This window comes from Labeo rohita, chromosome 20 (genome assembly GCF_022985175.1).
Source record: "Labeo rohita strain BAU-BD-2019 chromosome 20, IGBB_LRoh.1.0, whole genome shotgun sequence".
In the NCBI taxonomy this organism is placed as follows: domain Eukaryota; kingdom Metazoa; phylum Chordata; class Actinopteri; order Cypriniformes; family Cyprinidae; genus Labeo; species Labeo rohita.
In genome coordinates, this window is record NC_066888.1 from 33,458,224 (window position 1) to 33,484,935 (window position 26,712).

At 37.4% G+C, this 26,712-nt stretch overlaps 4 protein-coding genes, 1 long non-coding RNA gene and 1 pseudogene across 6 annotated transcripts in view; 5 read left to right on the forward strand and 1 right to left on the reverse strand.

Moving 5' to 3' along the window:
• actr10 (actin related protein 10) overlaps positions 1–4,993 on the forward strand; it is an 8,314-nt gene extending 3,321 nt beyond the window's left edge. The window contains exons 6-13 of the mRNA XM_051139542.1: positions 1,230–1,297; positions 1,382–1,461; positions 1,752–1,787; positions 1,893–1,972; positions 2,830–2,903; positions 3,132–3,213; positions 3,450–3,651; positions 4,340–4,993. Of these exons, the coding sequence (XP_050995499.1) occupies positions 1,230–1,297; positions 1,382–1,461; positions 1,752–1,787; positions 1,893–1,972; positions 2,830–2,903; positions 3,132–3,213; positions 3,450–3,651; positions 4,340–4,521 (804 nt within the window). The 3' untranslated portion in view covers positions 4,522–4,993. The remainder of the gene's footprint in view (positions 1–1,229; positions 1,298–1,381; positions 1,462–1,751; positions 1,788–1,892; positions 1,973–2,829; positions 2,904–3,131; positions 3,214–3,449; positions 3,652–4,339) is intronic.
• Positions 4,994–5,629: 636 nt separating this feature from the next.
• On the forward strand, positions 5,630–7,495 carry LOC127182976 (zona pellucida sperm-binding protein 4-like). The gene is made up of 8 exons (XM_051138693.1): positions 5,630–5,982; positions 6,077–6,264; positions 6,338–6,435; positions 6,508–6,665; positions 6,742–6,934; positions 7,007–7,154; positions 7,236–7,308; positions 7,382–7,495. The coding sequence occupies exons 1-8, from the start codon at positions 5,658–5,660 to the stop codon at positions 7,456–7,458; spliced, it is 1,260 nt and encodes a 419-aa protein (XP_050994650.1). The 5' UTR covers positions 5,630–5,657; the 3' UTR covers positions 7,459–7,495.
• LOC127182979 (uncharacterized) lies at positions 5,752–13,083 on the reverse strand. Its single transcript, XR_007829980.1, has 2 exons — positions 13,004–13,083; positions 5,752–5,907 (listed from the first exon to the last, which is right to left on the reverse strand). It is a non-coding gene; the product is annotated as an uncharacterized LOC127182979 (long non-coding RNA).
• On the forward strand, positions 9,135–10,996 carry LOC127182977 (zona pellucida sperm-binding protein 4-like; annotated as a pseudogene).
• On the forward strand, positions 12,707–14,580 carry LOC127182978 (zona pellucida sperm-binding protein 4-like). Its single transcript, XM_051138695.1, has 8 exons — positions 12,707–13,078; positions 13,155–13,342; positions 13,416–13,513; positions 13,587–13,744; positions 13,824–14,016; positions 14,089–14,236; positions 14,313–14,385; positions 14,468–14,580. Exons 1-8 carry the CDS (start codon positions 12,847–12,849, stop codon positions 14,542–14,544), a joined length of 1,167 nt encoding a protein of 388 aa, XP_050994652.1. The 5' UTR covers positions 12,707–12,846; the 3' UTR covers positions 14,545–14,580.
• A 628-nt stretch (positions 14,581–15,208) lies between these two features.
• On the forward strand, positions 15,209–26,371 carry pgfa (placental growth factor a). Of its 2 annotated transcripts, none has more exons than XM_051139408.1 (7): positions 15,209–15,459; positions 20,271–20,304; positions 22,172–22,368; positions 23,765–23,844; positions 23,935–23,964; positions 24,044–24,121; positions 26,048–26,371. In XM_051139408.1, the coding sequence occupies exons 1-6, from the start codon at positions 15,316–15,318 to the stop codon at positions 24,102–24,104; spliced, it is 546 nt and encodes a 181-aa protein (XP_050995365.1). In that variant the 5' UTR covers positions 15,209–15,315; the 3' UTR covers positions 24,105–24,121; positions 26,048–26,371. The 2 variants fall into 2 exon arrangements, with proteins under 2 accessions (XP_050995365.1, XP_050995364.1); XM_051139407.1 differs by having other exon boundaries at positions 24,044–24,116.
• Positions 26,372–26,712: the final 341 nt, after the last annotated feature.

Genomic DNA, 26,712 nt, shown 5'->3' on the forward strand with positions numbered 1-26,712 from the left:
TGGGTGCCATCAGAATGAGAGCCCAAACAGCTGATAAAAAAAACATCACAATAATCCACAAGTAATCCACACCATTTCACATCTTGAGAAGACAAAAGCTGAAACAAACCCATCATTATGACATTTTTAACTCAAATACATTAAATCCATAATTCATAATAACACTTCCTCCAGTGAAAAAGTGGTCTGGACTGAATCAGGAGAGAAATCTGCACAGATCAAGCACTGTTTACAAACCAAGACAGATCTAAACAAATATGTGTCTGGATTTTGATGTGAGAGACAACAGGAGATGGACTTTTTCACTGGAGGAAGTGTTATTATGGATTATGATGGATTTGTTTCAGCTTTTGTCTTCTCAAGATGTGAACTGATGGACTGGAGTGGTGTGGATTAATTGTGGATTATTGTGATGCTTTTATCAGCTGTTTGGACTCTCATTCTCACGGCACCCATTCACATCCATTGGTGAGCAGGTGATAGAATGACATGTTTCTCCAAATGTGATGAAGATACAAACTCATCCTAATCTCGTATCACTAATGATCTGAAAAGATGACATTTAATAGCAAAGAAATGTCATTCCATCGCCCGCTCATCAATGAATGTGAATGGGTGCCGTCAGAATGAGAGTCCAAACAGCTGATTAAAACATCACAAGTTTGTCAGTTAACATATTGAGAAGACAAAAGCTGAAGCAAATCCAACATTAAGACGTTTTTAACTGAAACAGTTAACTGAAACAAGTCCATAAATTCATCATAATGCTTCTTCCAGTGAAAAAGTGGTCTGATCTGAATCAGGAGAGAAATCTGCACAGATCAAGCAGCGTTTACAAGACAGAACAGCTCTAAACAAATATGTGGCTGGATTTTGATGTGAGAGACAACAGGAGATGGACTTCTATTGTGGATTATGGACTCTGATTTGATTTATAAATTGTCTTAATGATGAATTTGTTTAATCTTTTGTCTTCTCAAGATGTTAACTGATGGACTGGAGTGATGTGGATTACTTGTGGATTATTGTGATGCTTTTATCAGCTGTTTGGACTCTCATTCTGACGGCACCCATTCACTGCAGAGGATCCATTGGACAGTGATTGAATGACACAGCTATTCCTTTGATTTGTATTCCTGGTTTTAATGATTGATCAGTGATTCTATTCTAAAGAAAAGCATGTTTGTGTTCAGTTGTGAAGTGTTCGTTTGACTTTAACAGTGCACTAGATCTATGAAGGCATTCCGATCCTGTCTGCATGGGAAGCTCTACCGATGGGAGGAAAAGCCATTCATAAGTAAGTCCGGGTGGAGCATCGAATAAAAAGAGACGGTCTGTAGATCATGATGTTTGTGTTCACAGTGCTGTTGTTTCTCTGTAGGGAGCTGCACAGTCTGCTGAGTGAGCAATGCACACTAGACACCGACTCTGGCACCGGCCTCAGTCTGCCCACCGTCATCAGTAAGACACACACATCCGTCACATCACACAGTTTGTATCATAGCAGATCCGTCAGGCTTTTATGGCTCATAGTCTGATAATATAGTGAGAACACCTGAGCTTAGTTTTATTCAGAGACTCTAAATTTATTCAGAACTCTAAATTATCAATCAGATGACAGTAGGCATGTAAGAGATTTTGTGAAACAGCAACATTCGATCATTTAGAGGAATGTATATATCAATATGATACAGTAGGTTTACAGGGTAAATGCTGGTTAGTGTTTGATTATCTATTGGCCTTTGTCACAGGCACTGTTCCAGAGGATGTTGTGGAGGATATCAAAGGTACGTCATACAGAGACACTTCCTCGTGCGTAAAATCAGGCATCGCTCTACATTTATTCATGTTGACTTGAACCACTAACTGTTGTCGTTGGTGTGTGTATCTAGTGCGGACGTGTTTTGTTAGTGACCTGCAGAGAGGCTTGAAGATCCAGGAGGCCAAATTTAACTTGGACGGATCTGCTGAGGTCAGAGAACACATTTTTATGTCACTATTTATGCCAACTGATTTAGATGTTTAATTGCTAGAAATATTAGCAAAGAAACAAATATTCACAATAATGATTGATAATTGAGCAGCAAATCAGCATATTAGAATGATTTCTGAAGGATCATGTGACACTGAAGACTGGAGTAATGATGCTGAAAATTCAGCTGCGCATCACAGAAATAAATTACAGTTTAACAGATATTCACATAGAAAACAGCTAGTTTAAATTACAAAACTATTTCACAATTTTACAGTATTTTTGATCAAATAAATGCAGCCTTGGTGAGCAAAAACATATATTTGGTAGTGTAATTTAGAATTAAATGTATATATATTTTTGTTAATTGACTGCTATTGATGCTGACATGCCATTAAATAAAAAATTATTATTAAAATAAATTATTCAGCACAACATTCTTTAATGAGGCATTATCAAAGTAATAAAAAAATAGATTCTGTGTTTCTGAATCTGAATTCAACTGAATCAAACTCCACTGAGCACAATGCATTAAATAATATAAAAATGATCCCACAGTGTATAATCTGTGTGATGTATAACATTTTTGAGTGCTGTGCTCCAGTGTTTTTTTTTTTTCTTTTAATGTTTGCACAAATGATGGTGCTCACCTGGGATATTTTTTTAACTTCAGCCAAATCAACCAAAGCAGATGGTTTTTGTCTTTTTCTTTATTTGAATTATAATTATTTATATGTTAAAAAACATACATTTACCAATAACATTTAATGTTAATTACATAATTCAGTATGTTATCATACTCATAAAAACAGATGTAGAATTCAAATATTCACACTTGCTTCTGATTGGTCCATCAGAGACCGGCTCCTCCCCCAGATGTGGAATATCCACTAGATGGCCAGAAGATTCTGCATATCAAAGGATCCATCAGGTAAAAGCCTTCAAACGGGATGTAACACTTTGTTTATCCATCTCGAATACCTCACAGTCACATATTTGAACTCAAATTAATGAGCCGCGAGTGAGATGACACATTCTTGTTATTGTCTCTGAGCTTCCTCCTGCTATCTGGGCCGCTGTCTCTTACAGACGGGGGTTTGTTTATTAATCTGACCCACATTCTCTGCTTCTTACTGAAACATGCTCCGCTGTTTTCCAGAGACTCTGTGGCCGAGATGTTGTTCGAGCAGGATAACGAGGAGAAATCCATCGCCACGCTGCTGCTGGACACTTTGGTGAAGGTACAGAATATGAGATCCTCAAAACAGCTGATTGTCAAATCAAGAATAACTGAAGCGAATAGGATGAACGGGAGCAGGAGACTCATCTTCACTCCAAAACAACACGATTGAGTGTAGTAGACTTACACATGGTTTCGTTTTTCAAAGTCGTTTTTTTCTAGCTAAATGCTGACATCTTTGCAATCCTCAGTTTTCCAAGCGTTCACCTTGTTCATTGTGTGTTTGTTCCTCACCAGTGTCCCATTGACACACGCAAGGTTCTGTCGGAGAACTTGGTGATAATCGGTGGTACGGCCATGCTGCCCGGGTTCCTGCACCGACTCCTTTCTGAAATCCGTTTGCTGGTGGAGAAACCCAAGTACCATGATGCTCTGGCTACCAAGAGCTTCCGAATCCACAGCCCACCCGCCAAACCCAACTGCACTGCCTGGTTAGGAGGTGAGCAAAGAAAGGCCATCCCAGAGTTAGTTTGTTCATCAGATTTGTATAAATGTGTCATTCCATCACTGTCTCACCAATGGATCCTCTGCAGTGAATGGGTGCCGTCAGAACGAGAGTCCAAACAGCTGATAAAAGCATCGCAATAATCCACAAGTAAGCCACACCACTCCAGTCCATCAGTTCACATCTTGAGAAGACAAAGGATGAAACATCCATCAAGACATTTTTAACTCAAATACGAGTCCATAATCCATAATAACACTTCCTCCAGTGAAAAGTGGTCTGGTCTGAAGCAGGAGAGAAATCAAGCAGTGTTTATAAGACAAAACTGTCCATGTGAGAGACAACAGGAGATGGACTTTTGCACTTCATCTTAATGATGGATTTGATCCATCTTTTGTCTTCTCAAGATGTGAACTGATGGACTGGAGTGGTGTGGATTATTGTGATGTTTATATCAGCTGTTTGGACTCTCATTCTGACGGCACCCATTCACCGCAGAGGATCCATTGGAGAGGCAGTGATTGAATGACACATTTCTACAAATCTGCATCTTGGATGGCCTGAGGGCGAGCACATTTTCATTTTTGGGTGAACTGCTCTTTTAACACACCTGGATATCACAATTTGCCATTGAACCTTGACCCATTCACTCAAGATTGCTTCCTTTCTTCTTCTCATGTAGGTGCTATATTTGGAGCATTGCAGGACATTTTAGGGAGTCGCTCTGTGTCCAGAGACTACTATAACCAGACGGGCCGCATCCCAGATTGGTGTTGTCTCAGCACCCCTCCACCCGATTCAGTCTATGAGGCAGGAAAAACACCGCCGCCTCTCATGAAAAGAGCCTTCTCCACCGAAAAATGAACTGGACACTCCAAATCTAACCTTCTCTAAATCTGCTTCTTCAGATATATGCTCTTGTATGTTTACAGCAGAAATCCTGTTCTATAATAGTCCAAAGTCTTTCATATTATTTGGCCATACTTCATTTGAATAGTTGGCGAAACCAAAACCACTAGGGGTCAGTAACCATCAGATCATCTGCAGGCCTCTGCTTCATCTGTGAGAGGGAGAAGTCTGATCAAATGCACTAAACAGTTTCCTGAGCATGACATTTATCCAGCACTAAATCATGTTAGTACTTATGGAGTCAAAAAGTTACTTTTTATTGTTATTTAAATGTGTTGTTCATGCAGCATTACAGACTAATCATGGAAGGCTGTAGTTGAGCGTAGCGCCAAGAAACTACATCATATTTCAGTTCCATTTAACAACAAAAAGTTGGAAGTTTGGTGTATTTATTTGGTTTGTGAAAAAATAAACATTCCAAAATTAATGTTTGCAACTGGGGTCTTCTATTATGCTTGTCTGTTAAATGTCAGCTGATGTTAACTTTGTATCAGAATTGTTGTTTGTATCAGTCCTTTTTTACTGAAAGTTCAAGGTCTGATCTTAAAGAATAAAAAGCTGTTAGGGTTTCTTGTCCACTTGGTTAAAGAGCGCTTTCAGTAAACTTCACTGACACACTTATATATAGAAGTTCATTTTTTTATTATGGAATAAAAAAGGTCAGAAGTATGGGACATAAGCTTTTCTTTGGCAAATAAGCTTTCATGTGCTTCAGATCATTTACTTGTTAAAATAGTAATTTGACCATGTCTGCAGTGGCAGACTTGATTACAGGGAGTGTTAAGGAGAAGCACACTTTTTATTTGTAATCAACATGACATTAGAGTCAAGTTCACAGAATCTTCAGAACCAATGAGATTCAGATTTGTAAACCACTCAACTTTGTGCTGTTACGACCAAAATGGGGAAAAAAGAAAATTGACTCTTAGGAACCAATGAGAATCACCCAGTTGCATAAACTCCCACTTGTGCCAGTCTGGAGAATCATTAGTGTTAATGAAGAGGGAGGAGCTATCATTTATTAGCTGAAATCTGTAGAGTACAAAAAGACCAATGAGCAGCATCTCAACAGTGTGACTAGCTGTTGAGCAATGGCTGGAGTTTGGTGTTTGGTTCAGGTTTTGGTCCTTTGTGCTTTCTGTCATGCTGTTCCACAGTGGAGTAATCTGCCTCAGAACCCTCTGATGTTTCAGCAACCTGGCCAGCAGTTTCAACAGTCAGGTCAACTGCAATCTGGTCAGCAGGTTCCTCAGAGGTTTCAGCTTCAGCAGCCAGTGGCGCAGGCAGAGCCCCTTGACAAGTGTGCTGTAGCTGATTATGAGCAGATCCAATGTGGACAACCTGGTATCAGTGGAGCTGAGTGTGAAGCTATCAACTGCTGTTTTAACGGACAGCAGTGTTACTATGGGAGGGCTGGTAAGGCTGTTAATTCAGTGAAAAGTTCATATTAACTTGGTTCTCCATATTAACTTGATTCTCCACATTAATCTGCTCTTGTATCTCATTCCAGTGACTGTCCAGTGTATTAGAGATGGTCAGTTTGTGGTAGTGGTGGCTAGAGATGTTACGCTGCCTCGACTGAGTCTGGATTCAGTCCGTCTAGTGGGTGGAAGTGAACCACCTTGTGGTCCTGTGGACTCAACACCTTTCTTTGCTATATACCAGTTCCCTGTGACCGCATGTGGCACGAGCATGATTGTGAGTAGCTACTTCTGGTTTTATTTTGCATGGCTCATGATGGACTGGATGCCAACAGTGTTCCTATTTGCAGGAGGACAGTGGATATGTGGTGTATGAAAACCGAATGACCTCCTCATATGAAGTAGGCGTTGGCCCATTTGGTTCCATCACAAGGGACAGCCATTTTGAGTAGGTGACAGTGCCTTTTATGTTGAGTACCAATCTTTGGCACATTCTACAAGTTCACTGTTTGTTGTCCAGGCTTCTCTTCCAGTGTAGGTACTCTGCTACTGCTGTGGAAGCTCTGGTTGTGGAGGTCAACAGTGTTCCTGCACCTCCACCAGTAGCTGCTCCTGGACCTCTCAGAGTGGAGCTTAGACTGGCCAATGGCCAATGTGTCACCAAAGGGTGTGCCGAAGGTAAGGCTTGTCTTCTATTTTTGCCTAAACTCCTTCAGTCTCCAGCAGTTTCTGTTTAAACTCCAGTGTTCCTCAGGGGATGAGGCCTACACGTCCTACTACGGTGATTCTGATTATCCTGTCACAAAAGTCCTGCGGGAGCCTGTGTATGTTGAGGTGCGCATTATGGAGAGGACTGACCCCAACATTGTCCTGATGCTGGGACGTTGTTGGGCGACATCAACCCCCAGTCCACTCAGTCTACCCCAGTGGGACCTTCTGATTGCTGGGTGAGTGTCCAACCAAACTTTATCCAGCTAGTCCACTGTGAGGAACTCTCTAACTGCGTCTTTCCTCCTCAGTTGCCCTTACCAGGATGACCGTTACCTGACCGCGCTGGTTCCGGTGACTGGAGCATCTGGTCTTCAGTTCCCAACCCACTACAAGCGATTTGCTGTGAAGATGTTCACATTCGTGGATCCAGCTTCACTGGCTCCTCTGCAGGAAACCGTATGTTCTCCAGCTTTACCTGAACCCTTAATATTCCTCTTAATGGGTTCTTTGCCTTAATGCTCTTTTGCCCTCTGTCAGATCTTCATCCACTGCAGTACAGAGGTGTGCCATCCCTCTTCCGGTTCCTGTGAGCAAAGCTGCGCCAGGAAAAGTGAGTGCTCTCACATGAACTAATAATTTGGTTTTTAAATGTGCCCTTCACACTTCTACCATTTCTCTTACAGGAAGAGACACTCGTTTCAAGGCCATCTCTAGTGGGCAGACTGTGGTTTCTAGTGGAGAAGTTACTCTGGTCATGTAAATTTGGTGGTTTTAATAAACTGCATGAAGTCCCAAGATGCTCTAGTGTCTTTCTGGTGTTGACTTTTGACTGCAGAGTCTAATATTCAATGACTGTTTCCAGTTTAATTTTAGGGCCACACTACTAAACCAAGGTTCCATTTGCTTTATCAAGGTTATGCATCAAGTTCAAAGCTTTGCTCAAGCCATTTAACTTGCAGTCTCCAATGCCCATTCTTCATGTTCTGCATGTGTAATAAAATGAAAGTTTGTCAACTTATGTACTGCTATTCCACCATGCTCAAATCTTCTAATCTGGAAGGTCACTCTTTGGGCTTTTTAGCTTCATACCCTTAAACCGTGCATATGTGAGCATGCAAGAACAGTCCTTATGTGTCTCTTTGTAAGCTTAAAAGAAGTTTTAGGTGTTCTTGTGTTCCCATCTGAATCAATACATGGATGTTCTGTTGATAACCAGTACAAGCATAGCTAAGAAAATGAATGCTGCCTGTAAGCTGTTCTGAAAAGCTTTGATTGGGGAATTTTTTTTTTTTTTTTTTTTTTTGTATAATTGATGTATAAGCCAGGGGTGCTTAAACTCAGTCCTGGAGGGCCTGTTTCCTGCAGAGTTTAGTACCAACCCCAATTAGAGACACCTCAACCAGCTCATTAAGCTCTTGCTAGGCATACTAAAACCTTCCTGGCAGGAGTGTTAAGGCAAATTGAAGATAAACTTGGCAGGACACTGGCTCTCCAGGGCCAAGTTTGGGCAACCCTGGTATAAGCATTTTATTTCCACTGGAGATAAGGGTGGCAAACAATTCCTTAGCATTTTCAGGTCAACAGGGAGAAAGGATTTTGGAGGTGCCCATTCTCCTCTGACAAGACATGTATTGCAATAAAAACACAAACCTGAGCTTAATTTCTGTCTTTCTGAATTTAGCATTGGCTTTATCCTTCATCATTGTTACAGTTTTGACAATTCTGTTTCATTTCATTCTTTTTTATTGTTCCATCTTAGAGTTGTCATAGCAATAGGCCTGTTTATTCAGACTGGCTTGAGTAAGTTTGACACACTCAGAATTACACTGAACCTTTAGGCCAGGGGTGACCAAACTCGGTCCTAGAAGGCCAGTGTCCTGCAGAGTTTAGCTCCAACCCCAATTAGACACACTTGAACCAGATAATCAAGCTCTTACTAGGCATGCTAGAAACGTCAAAGCAGGTGTGCTGAGGCAAGTTAGAACTAAACTCTGCAGGACACCGGCCCTCCAGGACTGAGTTTGGACACCCCTGCTTTAGGCAATACTGGAAGTCTCTTTTAGCCATAGCCACTCTTTTCTTAAATTTCGCATTATAATTTAAATAGTCATTCATATGAAAAAATAAGTACTTTTAATATCATGCATATATTGCAAGATCAATATCCTTCAGTATAACCCAATAAATTTAGGAAATAATATACCTCATAAATGTATTAAAACACATTTATGTATGTTTAATATGGGGAGAAAACTAAGGAAAATTGAATCTTGGGAACCAATGAGAATCATCAAGTTGCATAAGCTCCCTCTCATGCAAGTCTGGAGAATCATCAGTGTTAATGAAGAGGGAGGAGCTATCATTAATTAGCTGAAATCTGTAGAGTACAAAAAGGCCAAGGGGCAGCATTTCTACATTGTGACTAGCTGTTGAACAATGGCTGGAGTTTGGGGTGTGGTTCAGATTTTGGCCCTTTGTGCTTTCTGTCATGCTGTTCCACAGTGGAGTAATCTGCCTCAGAATCCTCTGATGTTTCAGCAACCTGGCCAGCAGTTTCAACAGTCAGGTCAACTGCAATCTAGTCAGCAGGTTCCTCAGAAGTTTCAGCTTCAGCAGCCAGTGGCGCAGGCAGAGCCCCTTGACAAATGTACTGTAGCTGATTATGAGCAGATCCAATGTGGACAACCTGGTATCAGTGGAGCTGAGTGTGAAGCTATCAACTGCTGCTTTAACGGACAGCAGTGTTACTATGGGAGGACGGGTAAGGGTATTTGGTTTTTACTGTTCATGCTAAATTTGATTCTCAGCACTAATGTTCTCTTGTATCCCATTCCAGTGACTGTCCAGTGTATTAGAGATGGTCAGTTTGTGGTAGTGGTGGCTAGAGATGTTACGCTGCCTCGACTGAGTCTGGATTCAGTCCGTCTAGTGGGTGGAAGTGAACCACCATGTGGTCCTGTGGATTCTACTCCTTTTTTTTGCTATATACCAGTTCCCTGTGACCGCATGTGGCACGAGCGTGATTGTGAGTAGCTGCTTCTGGTTTTATTTTGCATGGCTCATGATGGACTGGATGCCAACAGTGTTCCTATTTGCAGGAGGACAGTGGATATGTGGTGTATGAAAACAGAATGACCTCCTCATATGAAGTAGGCGTTGGTCCATTTGGTTCCATCACAAGGGACAGCCATTTTGAGTAGGTGACCAGTGCCTTTTATGTTGAGTACCAATCTTTGGCACATTCTACAAGTTCATTGTTTGTTGTCCAGGCTTCTCTTCCAGTGTAGGTACTCTGCTACTGCTGTGGAAGCTCTGGTTGTGGAGGTCAACAGTGTTCCTGCACCTCCACCAGTAGCTGCTCCTGGACCTCTCAGAGTGGAGCTTAGACTGGCCAATGGCCAATGTGTCACCAAAGGGTGTGCCGAAGGTAAGACTTGTCTTGTATGTTTGCCTAAACTCCTTCAGTCTCCAGCAGATTCTGGTTAAACCCCAGTGTTGTTCCTCAGGGGATGAGGCCTACACGTCCTACTACGGTGATTCTGATTATCCCGTCACAAAAGTCTTGCGGGAGCCTGTGTATGTTGAGGTGCGCATTATGGAGAGGACTGACCCCAACATTGTCCTGATGCTGGGACGTTGTTGGGCGACATCAACCCCCAGTCCACTCAGTCTACCCCAGTGGGACCTTCTGATTGATGGGTGAGTGTCCAACCAAACTTTATCCAGCTAGTCCACTGTGAGGAACTCTAACTGCGTCTTTCCTCTTCAGATGCCCTTACCAGGATGACCGGTACCTGACCACACTGGTTCCAGTGACTGGAGCATCTGGTCTTCAGTTCCCAACCCACTACAAGCGATTTGCTGTGAAGATGTTCACGTTTGTGGATCCAGCTTCACTGGCTCCTCTGCAAGAAACGGTATGTGTGTGGTTTTTTTTTTTTTTTTTTTTTTTTTTTTCCCCATCCATCACCTCCTCCAAATTTCAAGTCCCTTTATTCTAATGGATGCTTTTGTCTGGTTTGGTCAGATCTTTATCCACTGTAGTACATCAGTGTGTCATCCTCTTTCTGGCTCCTGTGAGCAAAGTTGCTCAAGGAAAAGTGAGTTGCTCCTAATTGCTTGTATCTCTTGTTTGTTAATCCTGGTAACTCAATTCCTCCAACTTCTCTTTGCAGGAAGGGATGTTCGCATCAAGACCATCTCTAGTGAGCATGCTGTAGTTTCTAGTGGGGAAGTTACCCTGGTCATGTAAACTTGTTTTAAGATGGCGGTTTTAATAAACTCCATGAAACCTTGAATCTGTCTGTAGAGTTTGACTGAATTGCTTGTGTGTGTGTGTGTGTGGGTTTTTTTTTTTTTAAGTTGACATTTTAGTCTAGAACTACAGTAACATGTTCACACAATGCCTCTGCACTTAATCCTGATTTCTCTCAACATTGCAACAAAAGAGCTGTCGGACAACGCATGGGAAAACAAAGTAACTGGTGTTATTTATTTGAAAAAGTAACTAAGTAGATATTTTCTTGTAAATTATAAAGTAAAGCATTACTTTACTAGTTACTTAAAGTAATCTGATTACGTAACTCGCGTTACTTGTAATGCATTACCCCCAAAACTGCTGAGTATTGCCTTTCCTTCACTTAAGGTAACAGTGTTTGTGGTCACAGTTTCTTTAACAGATCCTTTATATCAGATATGACCAATGCTGACTAGTTCACAACTTGGATAAGATTCCTTAGTTTCACACCAACAGTGCACACATTACAGATGTTGATGCACAAAGAAATAATAAACTAGTCAAACTCATTGATTTGGCTTGAACAACTTATGCAAATATGATTTGCATGCACAATAAACCATACTAAAACTTAAACTCTAGTATCTTACCTTTTGGTTGTTATAAAGAAACTTCGTGCATCAGGCTTGTTCAAGTCCTCTGTGATTCACACAGTGTCAACTCATTCGTCAGAGTCCTCAAGAATCCTTGACAAACTTCGACAGATGGTTGAACCGGCTCATTCATTTTTTTTTTTTTTTTTTTTTTTTTTGAGTTGGACATGCTACTTTAGCTGTACATCTGGAGTCATCAATGTGGAACTAAAGTTTGATTCAGTTCATTTGTGAACAGATTTGACTAGTTACTGCCTGAGAACCATCTCAAAAGAACAATCCATTCAAGAACCAAACATCACTATCATTTACATGACTGTGCAAATTTGAGGGCCTGAAAATGCACTTTGAAACCCATTTTCAAAATTTAGCAAATTTCTGAAAATGATAGTTAATGTCTGTGTAAACTACAAAAATGTGAATTTGTGAAAGTTGCGATGTCATACACATTTGCTCTATAGATACATGTGCGGGTGTGTAGTGTTTCTTTACAAAGTCACATCTCTAACTACTGGCATGACGTGTGTAATACAGCGTTAGGTGTTTTCACGGCTCCATGTGAACAAGGATCGTTTGGACAACTTTAGCATCTGTGTGTGAAAAACACAAAAGGAGAAACTTAGTTTTAAACACATCTTTGTTGTTTGGAAATGAGCACTTCTGATGTGATCAAGACCCAACAGCTTATTTAATTATACCACAAAACAAGTTACTTGGACACGGCTAAGTTGAGTTAGGGATGAGAGTTGTAGGCTTGATACTGGATCTAAATAATGCAGTACAGTTACTAGTAATGTAGTGTATGTTATCCTTAAGCTTAAAAATTATCATTTGACTATACTCATCTGCATCTGCAGCAGCCTTTATGAGACTAGTTATCTTTCATAAACCTATGATTGTTTTATTTATTATTATTGATTATGTTTACATCAACCCATCACAACATAAGAGAGCACAACCACTGTTGTTTAGCTCACTAAACATTTAGTGGAAAATAGCCAATCAAATGTGAAATTAAACTCTTAATTACTCAAAGCAGCTGTAATGAATCTTGATTAAAGGGTGTGGAGTTGGTAACGACTATTAATCTGCACAGTACAAATAGAAGTCCCAAGGCATCCTGAAGCTGTGCTCAGTTGTTTAGTAATGGCAGGAAAGTGGCATTCGTTGTATTTCCAAACACTATGTGTTTTGGTCTGTTCTTTTTTGCAGTGCTGTTCCTCAAAGAGGTCTTCCAGCTCAGTACCCTCAAGCTCTGATGTTTCAGCAACCTGGCCAGCAGTTTCAACAGTCAGGACAACCACAATCTAGTCAGCAGGTTCCTCAGAAGTTTCAGCTTCAGCAGCCAGTGGCTGAGGCAGAGCCCCGTGACAAATGTACTGTAGCTGATTATGAGCAGATCCAATGTGGACAACCTGGTATCAGTGGAGCTGAGTGTGAAGCTATCAACTGCTGCTTTAACGGACAGCAGTGTTACTATGGGAGGGCTGGTAAGGCTGTTGATTCAGTGAAAAGTTCATATTAACTTGGTTCACCACATTAATCTGCTCTTGTATCTCATTCCAGTGACTGTCCAGTGTATTAGAGATGGTCAGTTTGTGGTAGTGGTGGCTAGAGATGTTACGCTGCCTCGACTGAGTCTGGATTCAGTCCGTCTAGTGGGTGGAAATGAACCACCTTGTGGTCCTGTGGATTCTACTCCTTTCTTTGCTATATACCAGTTTCCTGTGACCGCATGTGGCACGAGCGTGATTGTGAGTAGCTACTTCTGGTTTTATCCTGCATGGCTCATGATGGACTGGATGCCAACAGTGTTCCTATTTGCAGGAGGGCAGTGGATATGTGGTGTATGAAAACAGAATGACCTCCTCATATGAAGTAGGCGTTGGCCCATTTGGTTCCATCACAAGGGACAGCCATTTTGAGTAGGTGACCAGTGCCTTTTATGTTGAGTACCAATCTCTGGCACATTCTACAAGTTCACTGTTTGTTGTCCAGGCTTCTCTTCCAGTGTAGGTACTCTGCTACTGCTGTGGAAGCTCTGGTTGTGGAGGTCAACAGTGTTCCTGCACCTCCACCAGTAGCTGCTCCTGGACCTCTCAGAGTGGAGCTTAGACTGGCCAATGGCCAATGTGTCACCAAAGGGTGTGCCGAAGGTAAGACTTGTCTTGTATGTCTGCCTAAACTCCTTCAGTCTCCAGCAGATTCTGGTTAAACCCCAGTGTTGTTCCTCAGGGGATGAGGCCTACACGTCCTACTACGGTGATTCTGATTATCCCGTCACAAAAGTCCTGCGGGAGCCTGTGTATGTTGAGGTGCGCATTATGGAGAGGACTGACCCCAACATTGTCCTGATGCTGGGACGTTGTTGGGCGACATCAACCCCCAGTCCACTCAGTCTACCCCAGTGGGACCTTCTGATTGCTGGGTGAGTGTCCAACCAATCTTTATCCAGCTAGTCCACTGTGAGGAACTCTCTAACTGCATCTTTCCTCTTCAGATGCCCTTACCAGGATGACCGGTACCTGACCACACTGGTTCCAGTGACTGGAGCATCTGGTCTTCAGTTCCCAACCCACTACAAGCGATTTGCTGTGAAGATGTTCACGTTTGTGGATCCGGCATCACTGGCTCCTCTGCAGGAAACCGTATGTTCTCCAGCTTTACCAGTTTTGGACTCTGGTTCTTGATTTTGTTTTTTGTAATCGCCTCTTTTCTTAACAGATCTTCATCCACTGCAGTACAGAGGTTTGCCATCCCTCTTCCGGCTCTTGTGATCAAAGCTGCGCCAGGAAAAGTGCGTACTTCCTGTAACACTGCAGTTTTAACTTTCTGATTTTTAGTTGTGGCCCATCTCAAACTTTCCTTTCACCCTTTAGGAAGAGCTGTTGCTGTGAAGAGCGCCACTATTGGACATGCTGTGGTTTCTAGTGGAGAAGTGAGACTGACTGTATGATTGAACAGTCTTTTAATAAACCATAGGACCTTAAAACTGTCTGATGGTATTTTGTGCTATGCTGCCAAACCTAAAGTTGCTCCTGTTTATCTGGTGTACATGTAAGGGTCAATTGTGACTCTAAGATCTGTCTACTTTCAGTCATTTGGCGTCTCAATTGTTGGACCTGTTTTGGTTTGCAAAAGGTAGAGGCACTAAAGAGCTCATTCCACAACTTCTAAACTCTTTAAGACTTGCAAGATTATGCTGAACAATGCAAGTTCTCAAAAAATGAGTTTATATGCTCCAGTATGTTAAATGCACAAAAGTGTGTGTGGCATGTGTTCAGTGGTAGGGCTGTAACTTATTCTGAATTCGAACGGTCTGTGCCATAGTAGCTTGATTTCATTTCTTGTGAGACTTCCTGTTAAGAGTCAAACTTGTACCTAATATGGCAATATTCTAGTTTTCTGAGGTTCAAAAGAGGCAAGTGTATCATAAAGCACCTGTCAATCATCCTAGTGAAACAGCCAGTGCAGACACACACTGTTGACCCAGTTTATGCAGCATTACTCATGTGAGGGCCACTAGAGGGGTTGCGCACAGAGGGTGGGCTGATTCACTGCAAACAAAGACCAGTAATCTTGATCCGATTGGCGAAAAAGAAAAGTTCCATTTGGTTTCTTCTGGCACCTGTAGGTTATTTTAAGGCGTTAGATTATCTGTGCGCCTGTGTAATTGCGTTACTGTTCAGGGTTTGATCTGAAATGCAGTGGGCTCTGGAGAGCGTGCATGTGTGCAGTGGATGGACATAACGGGTGCGGTGTGCGGATGAGCACCCAGTGGCTCCGGTTCGCTCTCCTCCGGCTCGACATGAAGAGATTCATCTGTGTGTCGCAGCTGGCCGCAATTCTGCTCTACATACCTCTCGTACAGGTAACTACGTGAGTCCCTTACTAGTTTACCATGGTAAACTCTTACTACAGTTAATGAAGTCTCTGAACTAAAAAGTCAGAAGTTAATGTGATAGTTTAAATAGTGAAAGATGCTTTAAGAGTGTTCCTGTCATGTTAATTAATGCAATTCGGTGTCACTTCTATATGCCCGTTTCAGTTTTGCTAATGGTGGCTTATACAAAGTTACATATAACTGATGTAAAGTTGTTTAGGAGTTGATAAACACTGCAAAAATTATTTTTGCCTTGTTTTCTGGTGCAAATATCTAAATCTTAAGTTGTGAAAATGTAGTTAGATACTGCTTTAATTAATCTATATAATCTAGATTATTGTTCTTGGCCCGTTGGCAGATATTTTTCTTGTTTTAAGCAAAATCTCACATTTAGATTTTTTTTTTTTTTTTTTTTTTTTGTTGTTGTTGTTGAAAAAAATCTTACGTAATCATGCTTCTCAAGTAAAAGCATTTTGGTTTAGGAATTTTTAGATATTTATAATTCTGCATTGAACTAGTTATTGTAATATATTGATCAAATGAGTTTGTTAAATTGTATTATTAAAAGCTTTAGAAGCTAAAAACTTTCATTCTTCTTTATGAGCTTGTTGATTCATTTACATGGATTAAAAAGGTAATATGATACTTTAAGTAGCGTAAGATGCTTTAAGAGTGTTCCTTTCATGGTAATTAATGCAATTAAATGCAAGTTAAATGTTGTGGTTTTTTTTTTTTTTTTTTTTTTTTTTTTTTTTTTGCTAATGGTGCCTTATAGTAAGTTATGTATAACTGAAGTAAAATTATTTGGGTGATAAACACTGTTTTCCAGTACAAATATCTAAACGTTCTTTAATCAAGATCTTGCTTTCTTTTTTTTTTGTTAGTTATTGCTTAATACAAGAAAACATGTCTGCCAATAATCTAAGTTATTTTTTTTTGCCCATTAGCAGATACTTTTCTTTTCAGCAATAAATAAAATTGACTTTTGATAATTGCAATGAACTAGTTGTAAAGTATTGATCATTTGATCACTAAATTTGAATAATTGTAAAAACGCAGTCCTAGCTAAAAAATAAGACATTCATTCTTCTTTATGAGCTTGTTGGTTCATTTACACAAATAGAAATGACAAAAGGAAAAACAAGATGCTTCAGAATCAGATTGTCTTGTATAACAGTCATCAGTGTCACAGTAAATCTGTCATTGCATGCTATTGTAAACGTATTTCCAGTGTGAAGAGTTTTCTTTACTTTTTGTAAATAGAATGAATCATTGAGCCTTACTGAATCAGTTCAGTCCTCATTCATCTAAGGGCGAGTCTGTAAATAAGAGGTCTGATGTTTGTGACTGTGTGTGACAGATCTCATATATCCAGGGGTCAGTTGTTCAAAAAGTTTAATTTGGATCAGAATGATCTTGATTTGGAAATTCTATGTTTTGCTAGCAGAATCAGGTAACCCATCTTCCTTTTGTGCCAGTTTTTCAAAGCAAAATTGGATTGGATCACCCTGATCCAGAGTACAGATTTCCAAATCTGGATTACTAGTGCTCTGAGGAGCCCCTACATGGACATGCTGATTGGAAAAAAATGAGATGGGAAAAATGTTTGCAGTGCATTGCATTTACACAAATAATTACTTCTGACTGGAACATTAAATTAAATATAATAATTTTTGTTCTATGTTGACAGTTGTTTGGGGACTTGGGGATATATTACATGTTAAAATTTTGTGCAGTTTTAAAGTTCTATGAAAAAAAAAAAAAAAATTCATAAAAATCCACCCTTCTGCTGTGATCAGAATAATCCTGTTTTTGGATCAAAGGTATCCCAATCGTACGAAAACGTTTTGAACGACACAGACTAAAGATTTATAGAAGGAATCAAAACAAAGATTCACAGATAATGTACTCGCCCTCTTGTCATCCAAGATGTTCATGTCTTTCTTTCTTTAGTCATAAAGAAATTACGTTTTTTGAGGAAAACATTTCAGCATTTTTCTCCATATAATGGACTGATATGGTGCCCTGAGTTTGAACTTCCAAAATGCAGTTTAAATGCAGCTTCAAACGATCACAAATGCGGTTGTAAATGATCCCAGCTGAGGAAGAAGGGTCTTATCTAGCGAAACCATCGGATATTTTCATTTAAAATAATATACAATTGAAATACTTTTTAATGTCAAGCGCTTGTCTTGTCTTTCGTCTTGTGTTTCTCTCCCTGAACTCGGTGTATTCTGGCTCAAGACGGGCGTCGAAAAACTCCAACTGTCAACTTCAAAAATCATTTCAAAATCATCCTACGTCGCTGCAGAAGTACAGACACAGTATTTACAAAGTGAACATGCAAAGATCATCAAACACCCTTAACAAAAAAGGTAAAACAGCGATATAGGACATTTTGAAGTTGAAGGAGAACATGAGATGGGAGTCCAGGCAGAGCAAGACAAGATGAGCGTTTGACATTAAAAAAGTATTTAAATTGTATTATTTTTATGAAAATAACCAATGGTTTCACTAGACAAGACCCTTCTTCCTAGGCCGGGATCGTTTACAACCGCATTTGGGATCGTTTGAAGCTGCATTTAAACTTTAGACTTCTGGAAGTTCAAGCTCCATATCAGTCCATTATATGGAGGAAAATCCTGAAATGTTTCCTCAAAAAACAATTTCTTTACGCCTGAAGAAAGAAAGACATGAACATCTTGGATGACAAGGGGGTGAGTACATTATCTGTGAATCTTTGTTTTGGAACTGGACTTCTCCTTTAATCCAGATCAAAACCAAGATTGGATTTTGTAATCTAATCCATATTAAGAATCCTTCTTTCCTTTTGAACAACCCATGTTCAAGATTTGATCCAATCCGATGACCAATATCCGCTCAAATTTCTTTTGATTACTTTTGTCCCCGAGGTTTCTCTCAGGTCCAGTGTTTTTCATTGAGTGTGCTCGTTTGGCTTTTATCCTCCGATGTTCAGTATCTGTGGCAATTAGCAACCGTCATGCTGATCAGAACAAAACATTCCTGGAAATGGCATTTACTGTGCAGAAATGAGTGAAAGTCTTTCTGCTGTTGAACACAAACAGACCTTTAAAAACTCAAAGTTGTCTGATGTGTGCAGCACTATATGCATAAGTCATATTCAATGCTAAGCATCATTATTGCTGAATGAAATCCAAGTTTCTAACTAATTTTGTGCTGCTGATTCCAAAAATAGTGTCTGTTTTGCTCTTTCACAGCACACTTTCTCAAAATATGATGCATTTTGTAGCATTACTGCTTTTGAGAATCATCAGAAGTCTCATATTCTCCTTTAATCAGCAAAAAAACACCACAAACACATGATTCCTGTCTGAATCTGAGCCACTTTACAACTATTTGATAAATTCTCAGCCTATTTTCACACGTATGATGTGTGAAATTGTATGAAAATGTCTAATTATTTGATGCCTGATTTCATGGTTAGAATTATGAATCACAGATTTTGTCTTTGACGTGAAATGAGTATTTGAATATTTTCCCGCTTCTTTGCATGGTAAATAATATATTTTGAATACTTTTTGTCTTGCTGTCCTTTTTCTTGAGCATCATGGAATTAGGTAATTTTAGGCCTTTGTGTGTGTGTTCTGTGTTTCATATGTGTTTTATTGTGAGTAAGTGCTGGAAGCTTCATTGCTGTAGTGGCGGAGCTGCACGTCTCCTGGCTAAAGTTAGTCCGGTCCCCCTCTCGTCCCTCTCTTACGGAGATCTGAGACCCCGTGCGTCCTAATTAATGTACAGCTCCTGTGTGTAGGCGTACAAATGGGCCTGCCGATGGGTGGGAGCCAAGATTCGCCCACTGACGAACATCCCGGGCCCTTCAGTCAGGTTCGGTTCAGCGCACAAACACTATGGGACAATCTCGTTCAGAAGCAGGGGCGGCTCGTCTCTCATGTGGACGCGCGGAGACGTGCCGGTCCCAGAGGACACAAAATAAAAATAAACGTGACACGAGATGCTCGGGGTTCGAGCCTGTTATGATGGCGACAGACCCAGTTTTAGCGCAACGGAGGCTCAAACCTGAGGCTCCAAGTTCAAGCGCCCATTGTGTTGGAGGTGATGGGGAGGTGGAGGGATGTTGGAAGAATTGACGCTGGGACGGTGCATTGAGAGCTGCTTATAGGCTCATAATGATGATTGACAGGACTGAATGATTAGGCTCCGCCTATGTTTGGAACTTCATTTTTTTGATGAATAGAAAGTTCAAAAAGAGCAGTGATTATTTGAAATAGAAATCTTTTCTAACATTATAAATGTCTTTATGGACACTTTAGATCAATTTAATCCATTAATTTCTTACTGACCCCAAACAATAGTGTATCACAGTTTCCACAAAAATATTGTGCAGCACAACTGTTTTCAACATTGCTAATAATCATAAATGTTTGTTGAGCAGCAAATCAGCATATTAGAATGATTTCTGAAGGATCATGTGACACTGAAGACTGGAGTAATGATGCTGAAAATCACAGAAATAAATTACAGTTTAACAGATATTCACACAGAAAACAGCTGTTTTAAATTCTAATGATATTTAACAATCTTTACTTAAATAAATGCAGCCTTAATGAACAGAAAATCATCTTTTTTCCCCCAAACATTTACAAGTTTGGATTTTTCTTTTTCATTCATTTTTCACTTTTTAAATTTTGAGTTGCAATTCTTCTATGAAATGTGCTATATAAATAAGTTGTTTATTATAATTATTATTATTATTATTTATTTATTTATTTAATTAATTAACCTTTTCTTTTCAACAGGTTTTTACCATTCTGGGCAACTCCCACTCCAAAGGTAAGATTATTTTCCATGTTTAACTGTATATTCCTAATACAACTGATCATGTAGTTTGTCAACTTTACATTTATTGAACCAAAATGAATCAATGATAAACTGATTTCAGCTGAATATAGACTGAATATTGTGTTTTTATAGCTGCTTTACAGCTGAATTGAATTGTTTTTTTGCATCACTGAACCATTATTTTTTAGAGCTGCCTTCAAACTGTCTGTATTGAATAAAAGCAGGGGTCAGGAATCTTTCTTGACCAAAGAGCCTTTTTCTTCCTCATTTTTGGTTAGTACGTTTTACCAAAAAAAGCCACAAGAAATATTTAGACAAAAGTCTATTGTTATTTTATAATAACAGTCTCTTTCTTAGAATTGTTTGGTGTATTTATGAAAAATGCAGCAAAAAATAACTAAGTTGCCATAATATGAATTTAAACTATAATTACAGCTTCATCTGAGGAGCTCATGCTTTCATTTGAGAACCTGGTTTACAAATTGTGTGGGCATAATGTTTTTTTTTTTTTTTTTTTTTTTTTTTTGGTTAATTAATTCATCCACATAGTTCTAGGTTGAACTATATGTCTTGTTTTGGTGTTCTATTTAAATATACAGTGTCCTCCAGTAATATTGGCACCCTTGGTAAATATGATCAAAGACGGCTATGAAAATAATTCTGCTTTATCTTTTTGTTCTTACATTAAAAAAAAAAATCACAAAATGCTAACCTTACATTGACATAAAACAATTAAAAGTGGGCGGAAACTTATGTTATGAAATAAATGTTTTTCTCCAGTGCATGGTGGGCACAATTATTGGTTTTATAATGGTATTATAATGAGTAGAATATCTCTGAAGTATATTCCCATTCATATTTGCTTCTATTTAGCGCACTAGAATAACTAGGAGTATGATATCGTCCAGCCATGACTTATAAATATGAGCAGCACAAAGGCCAAATTCCCTTAATCATCCATCACAACAAATAAAACCAAAATTCTAAAATAAAAATGAGAATTTTTGTGAATTTTTTGAATGAAAGATTAAAAGGATAAACTTTTTTATGGAAAGTAATGTGTTACATTACTTTTGTGTTACTTTTAAAATCTGTGTAGGGTTTGCTTGTTTGATTTCAATATAAAAAGTTCTATTTTTAGTAAATGTAAAAGCTCTTTCACACCAAAGTGAAAGGAATAAACCTCAGACCGAAGGAAAAGTAAATTCACATCTGTACAGTAGAATGTAGGAGAAGCAGGTTTATCACTCTTTAAAAAAATAATGAAGCACAAATATGAATTTATTTAAAGTCATTTTGCTTATTAGTATGGTTAAACGGGTTCATCAAAGCTCAGCAGCAAAGACACTGCTTAATAAAATGGGATTAAATGCATAGAGGGTATTTGCGTTATTTAATATTTTATTGCAGGTTTGCATCATATTCTGAGTCTAATTTATTTTGATGAATACTTAATCTGTTTTTGCAAGTGAGATGAAATAATGCATGTTCACATTTAGTCGAGAACTACAGTAACATCATGTTTACACAGCGCACACAACATCTCTGTACTTCTGATTTCTCTCAGCATTCACAATAAATGGGAAAAAGTAACTGCCATTACTAATTTAAAATATGTAACTTGGATATTTTCTTGTAAATGACTCGTGTTACTTGTAATGTGTTACCCCCAACACTGTTTACTATACACCACCCATGTAGAACTGAGTACAAGTTCACCAGGCAAAGGCCAATGTTTTAGTCCAGTCACTTTTTATATAAGCTATGAGTCCAGTGAATAAAAGCACAGTAGTGCTGCAGTCAGCCCGTGAGGTGTAAGGTGTTGATTTGTGTGTGAGGTTCTGTTGTGTGCATTCAGTGATGCTGTTCCATGAGGCGTGGGGTCGGAGTCAGTGCCGTTCGCTGGAGCGGATGGTGGACGTGGAGCAGGAGTATCCGGGAGGAGTGGAGCACATCTACAGTCCCGGCTGTGTCCCGCTGCTGCGCTGCTCCGGCTGCTGTAATGACGACAAACTGGCGTGTTTCCCCGTCAGCACACGCAACATCAGCATTCAGGCACGAGATCACTTCGCATACACTCACTCACTCACTGACCCTCATGTCACCACAATCACACTTGCTGTTATTATTTATGTGGGACAGAAGGGCATTTCTGAACAATCTTCACTCATCAGCAGTTTTCAAATAACAGCAGTCCATAGTGAATTAGTGAATATGACCAAAACATCAATGGCTTGTTGGTGTTCGAGATGTTAAACCTAGTTTGACATGATCATTTTTTTTATAATATATAAATAATATAAAAATAATTTATTTATATATTATTAAAAATATATCAGTCCTATTATTAATAATAATAATAATAATAATAATAATAATAATAATAATATATTAGTCAATTTATATATATATATATAATATTTATTTATATACAAAAGCACTAAACTCACAACTTATATATTTTATATCTACTTAAATCCAACAAATATATTGGCAAAAATATGTTTGACATGATTTCTGGACACATTAAATTTACGGTTATTAATGAAAACTATAAATAAACTATATATAAAAAAGACTTTTGTTACTTGATATTAAATAAACTTTAACTGCAATAAAATAAATAAACAAGGCAAAAAATGTATTATTATTATTATTATTATTATTATTATTATTATTTCTTAGATTTTTTAAATAGTGTATTATATGTTGATGCCGATATGTTTACAAATGTGTTTATCTGTATACAAAAATATTTACTATTATTATTAGTGGTAGAAGTAGTAGTTATCTGGTGACTTCTGAATGCATTGGAATCAGGGTTATTAACCATAAAAAAAAGTATTGGAAAAAAAAAATAAAATGTAATAAAAGACAAAAAAAAATTAAAGATTTAAGCTCATTTTAAGCTAATTTTCTCTAAATTTAGTTTAACTGGATTTACCAAAATAACTAAAGCTGAAATAAAAATGTATTTTTTATAAAAATAAAAATGTATTTATTATTTATAAATATTTTTATTATAAAATTATAAAAAATATTATGAAAGTATATATATTACTATAATATAATATTATTTAAAAATATATATACAAATTATTTTAAAAATTATTTTTAAATTATAGTAGTCAACATTTGAAGTGCATCAAAACTATTCATCAAAGTTGTCCTAAACCAAAACAGTACCTGTAATTTTTTTTAAACCACTTCAAACTTTGACTACAGTAAATTTTAATATGAAATTAAAACTAAATAAATAAAAAGAAAATTTTGAAAATATACAAAATAAAAGCAAATTCAGCACATTATTAAAATATAGTAAATACGAAAATAACACTGATTGGCATCTAGACTATGATATTAGTAGACTATGAAATATATATATTTTTTGGCTGAGCTGGTCCTCTGTGTTTAGATGTTGAATGCTTTGTTCTGTGTGTGTTTTCCTCAGCTGTTGAGAATAACTCCAGCAGACAGGAGCAGAGAGTATGTGCTGTTGTCCTTTCAGGAACACCAGAGCTGTGAGTGCAGGTACGACTGACGCACGACTGACACTTCACTGCTCTCTCAGTTTTATTCTTTCTCTGTGTTTATTAATCTAACTTACTTTCTGTCATTCAGGCCCAGACGACACCACCTGAGAAATCAGCAGTGAGTATTGATTCATTGATTGATTCATATTTCTGGCACATAAATGACAGAAGTAAACAGTCCATGTGTTCTTCTGCAGCAGAAGGAGACGGAAGGGCAAACGCAGGAGGAGACGGAGAGGACGGACGGACGAGGACTGAGACGCTGATGGGGTCAGGTGACTCTCTGCTGCCCTCTGCTGCAGCAACACACTCCACATCACATCACATCACATCACATCACATCACATCACATCACATCACATCACATCACATCACATCACATCACATCACATCACATCACATCACATCACATCACATCACATCACATCACATCACATCACCTGTGTCTTACACTTACCCAACATTACAGTATGTCATTTATGACAAATATTTAAATGATTAAATGAAATTAGTTCTCAGTTAAAACAATTATGGCTTACACATGTACATTCAGCTCAAATATTAAAGCTATAAATAATACACAAGAAATCATGCATCAAATAATTCATCTCAACTTTTGAGCATCATAGCAGATGTATTTATATTCACCACCACAGGTGTCTGTAGAGCTATTAAAGCCACAACTTGGACATTTTAGTCTATTTATTTATGTTTATATTTATTTATATACAAAAGCACTAAACCACAACTTGGTCATTTTAGTCAATTTATATATTTTATATCTGTTTAAAACCAAAAAAATATATTATTATATATTAGGCCTATTAATAATAATAATTATTATTATTATTATTAGTAGTAGTAGTAGTAGTAGTAGTAATTTTTTGTCAATTTATGTATGTTGAAATATTTATTTATATGCAAAGATATTTATTATTACTTTTATTATTAATATATAATTTTTATGATATATATATATATATATATATATATATTATTATTATTATTATTATTATTATTATTATTATTATTATTATTATTATTATTATTGTGCATTTATATAATTTTTATAATTATTTGCATATCAAAAATTATTCGTATTATTATTCTTATATTATTTTTAATAGTGCATTTACTGTGCATATTTATATTATATCTATATTCACCACCACAGGTGTCTGTAGAACTTGGACATTTTAGTCTATTTATTTATATTTTTATATTTATTTATATACAAAAGCACTAAACCCACAACTTGGTCATTTTAGTCAATTTATATATTTTATATCTATTTAAATCCAAAAATATATATTATTAAAAATATATTAGGCCTAATAATAATAATAATAATAATTATTATTATTATTATTATTATTTTATTTATTATTGATATTTTTTGTCAATTTATGTATGTTAAAATATTTAATTATATATCAAAATGTTTATAATTGCTATTATTATAAATATATATTTATTATTTATTTATTTATTATTTATATTGATATGTTTTATTGTGCATATTTATATTCTTTTTTTATTATTATTATTGTGCATTTATATACTTTTTATATATATTTACATAAAAAAAATTATTCTTCTTATTATTCTTATATTATTTTTAATAGTGCATTTACTGTGCATATTTATATTATATCTATATTCACCACCACAGGTGTCTGTAGAACATTTTAGTCTATTTATTTTTATTTTTATATTTATTTATATACAAAAGCACTAAACCCACAACTTGGTCATTTTAGTCAATTTATATATTTTATATCTATTTAAATAAAAAAAATATATATATATATATATGATTAAAAATACATTAGGCCTAATAATAATAATAATAATAATTATTATTATTATTATTTTATTTATTATTAATATTTTTTGGCAATTTTTGTATGTAAAAATATTTATTTATATACTAAAATGTTTATTATTGCTATTATTATTAATATATATTATTTATTTATTTTTATTAGATTATAATTTTTATATTTATTTACATACCAAAAATTAGTCTTCTCATATTATTTTTAATAGTGCATTTACTGTGCATGTTTATATTATATCTATATTCACCACCACAGGTGTCTACTATGCTTGTAGAGGCACTAATATACATGTATGTATATATGTTTTTATGTTTGTTTGTTTTTAAATTGTGTATTTATTGTGTATATCCCCTGTTGTAGATGTGGTGATCACTATGGCCAATAGACACGGACTCTCTTCATTCATCACACAAGCACTTCTGGACATTAGTGCGGTCAATCAGATCAAGATCACACACAAAACCTGCTGCGGCTTCCAGCGATCAACAAACATTTGTGTTTATAGTGACAGTAATGGGATCACAGATTGTCACTGAGAGACGTGTGTGTGTCCATAAAGCTGCTGAACTGAAGGAAACAGGCGTAAAATACCTCAAAATAAACTCAAATAAAAAGAAGTGGCTCTTCTAATGCAGTGCATGTTCAGATCCCCATATGTGTCTTAATATATTTTATAAAACAATGAACTCCCAGTATTTAACGAAATAAATACAATGTGTTTGATTTGATCAGAATGAAGTGGGTGAGTTTTATTTACGTGTGTCTCTGAGCAGAACCTTAGAAGGACTTTTAAAACATTGCCTCATGTCTCCAGGTTAACTTAAGGTCTTAGTTGTTGTTACATAACACAAGTGACTGGAGAATATTTGACTTTTCGTCACTCTACGGTTGAACACAATGTTCTCACGTCGCCCAACAGTCACGTTTTATACTTTTACTGTTTGCGTCATTGGCCAATGCGAGGCGAGCGTGGAAAATGACGCGACACAACTTCCGCAGGCAGACACGCCCACATTCTCCATAAA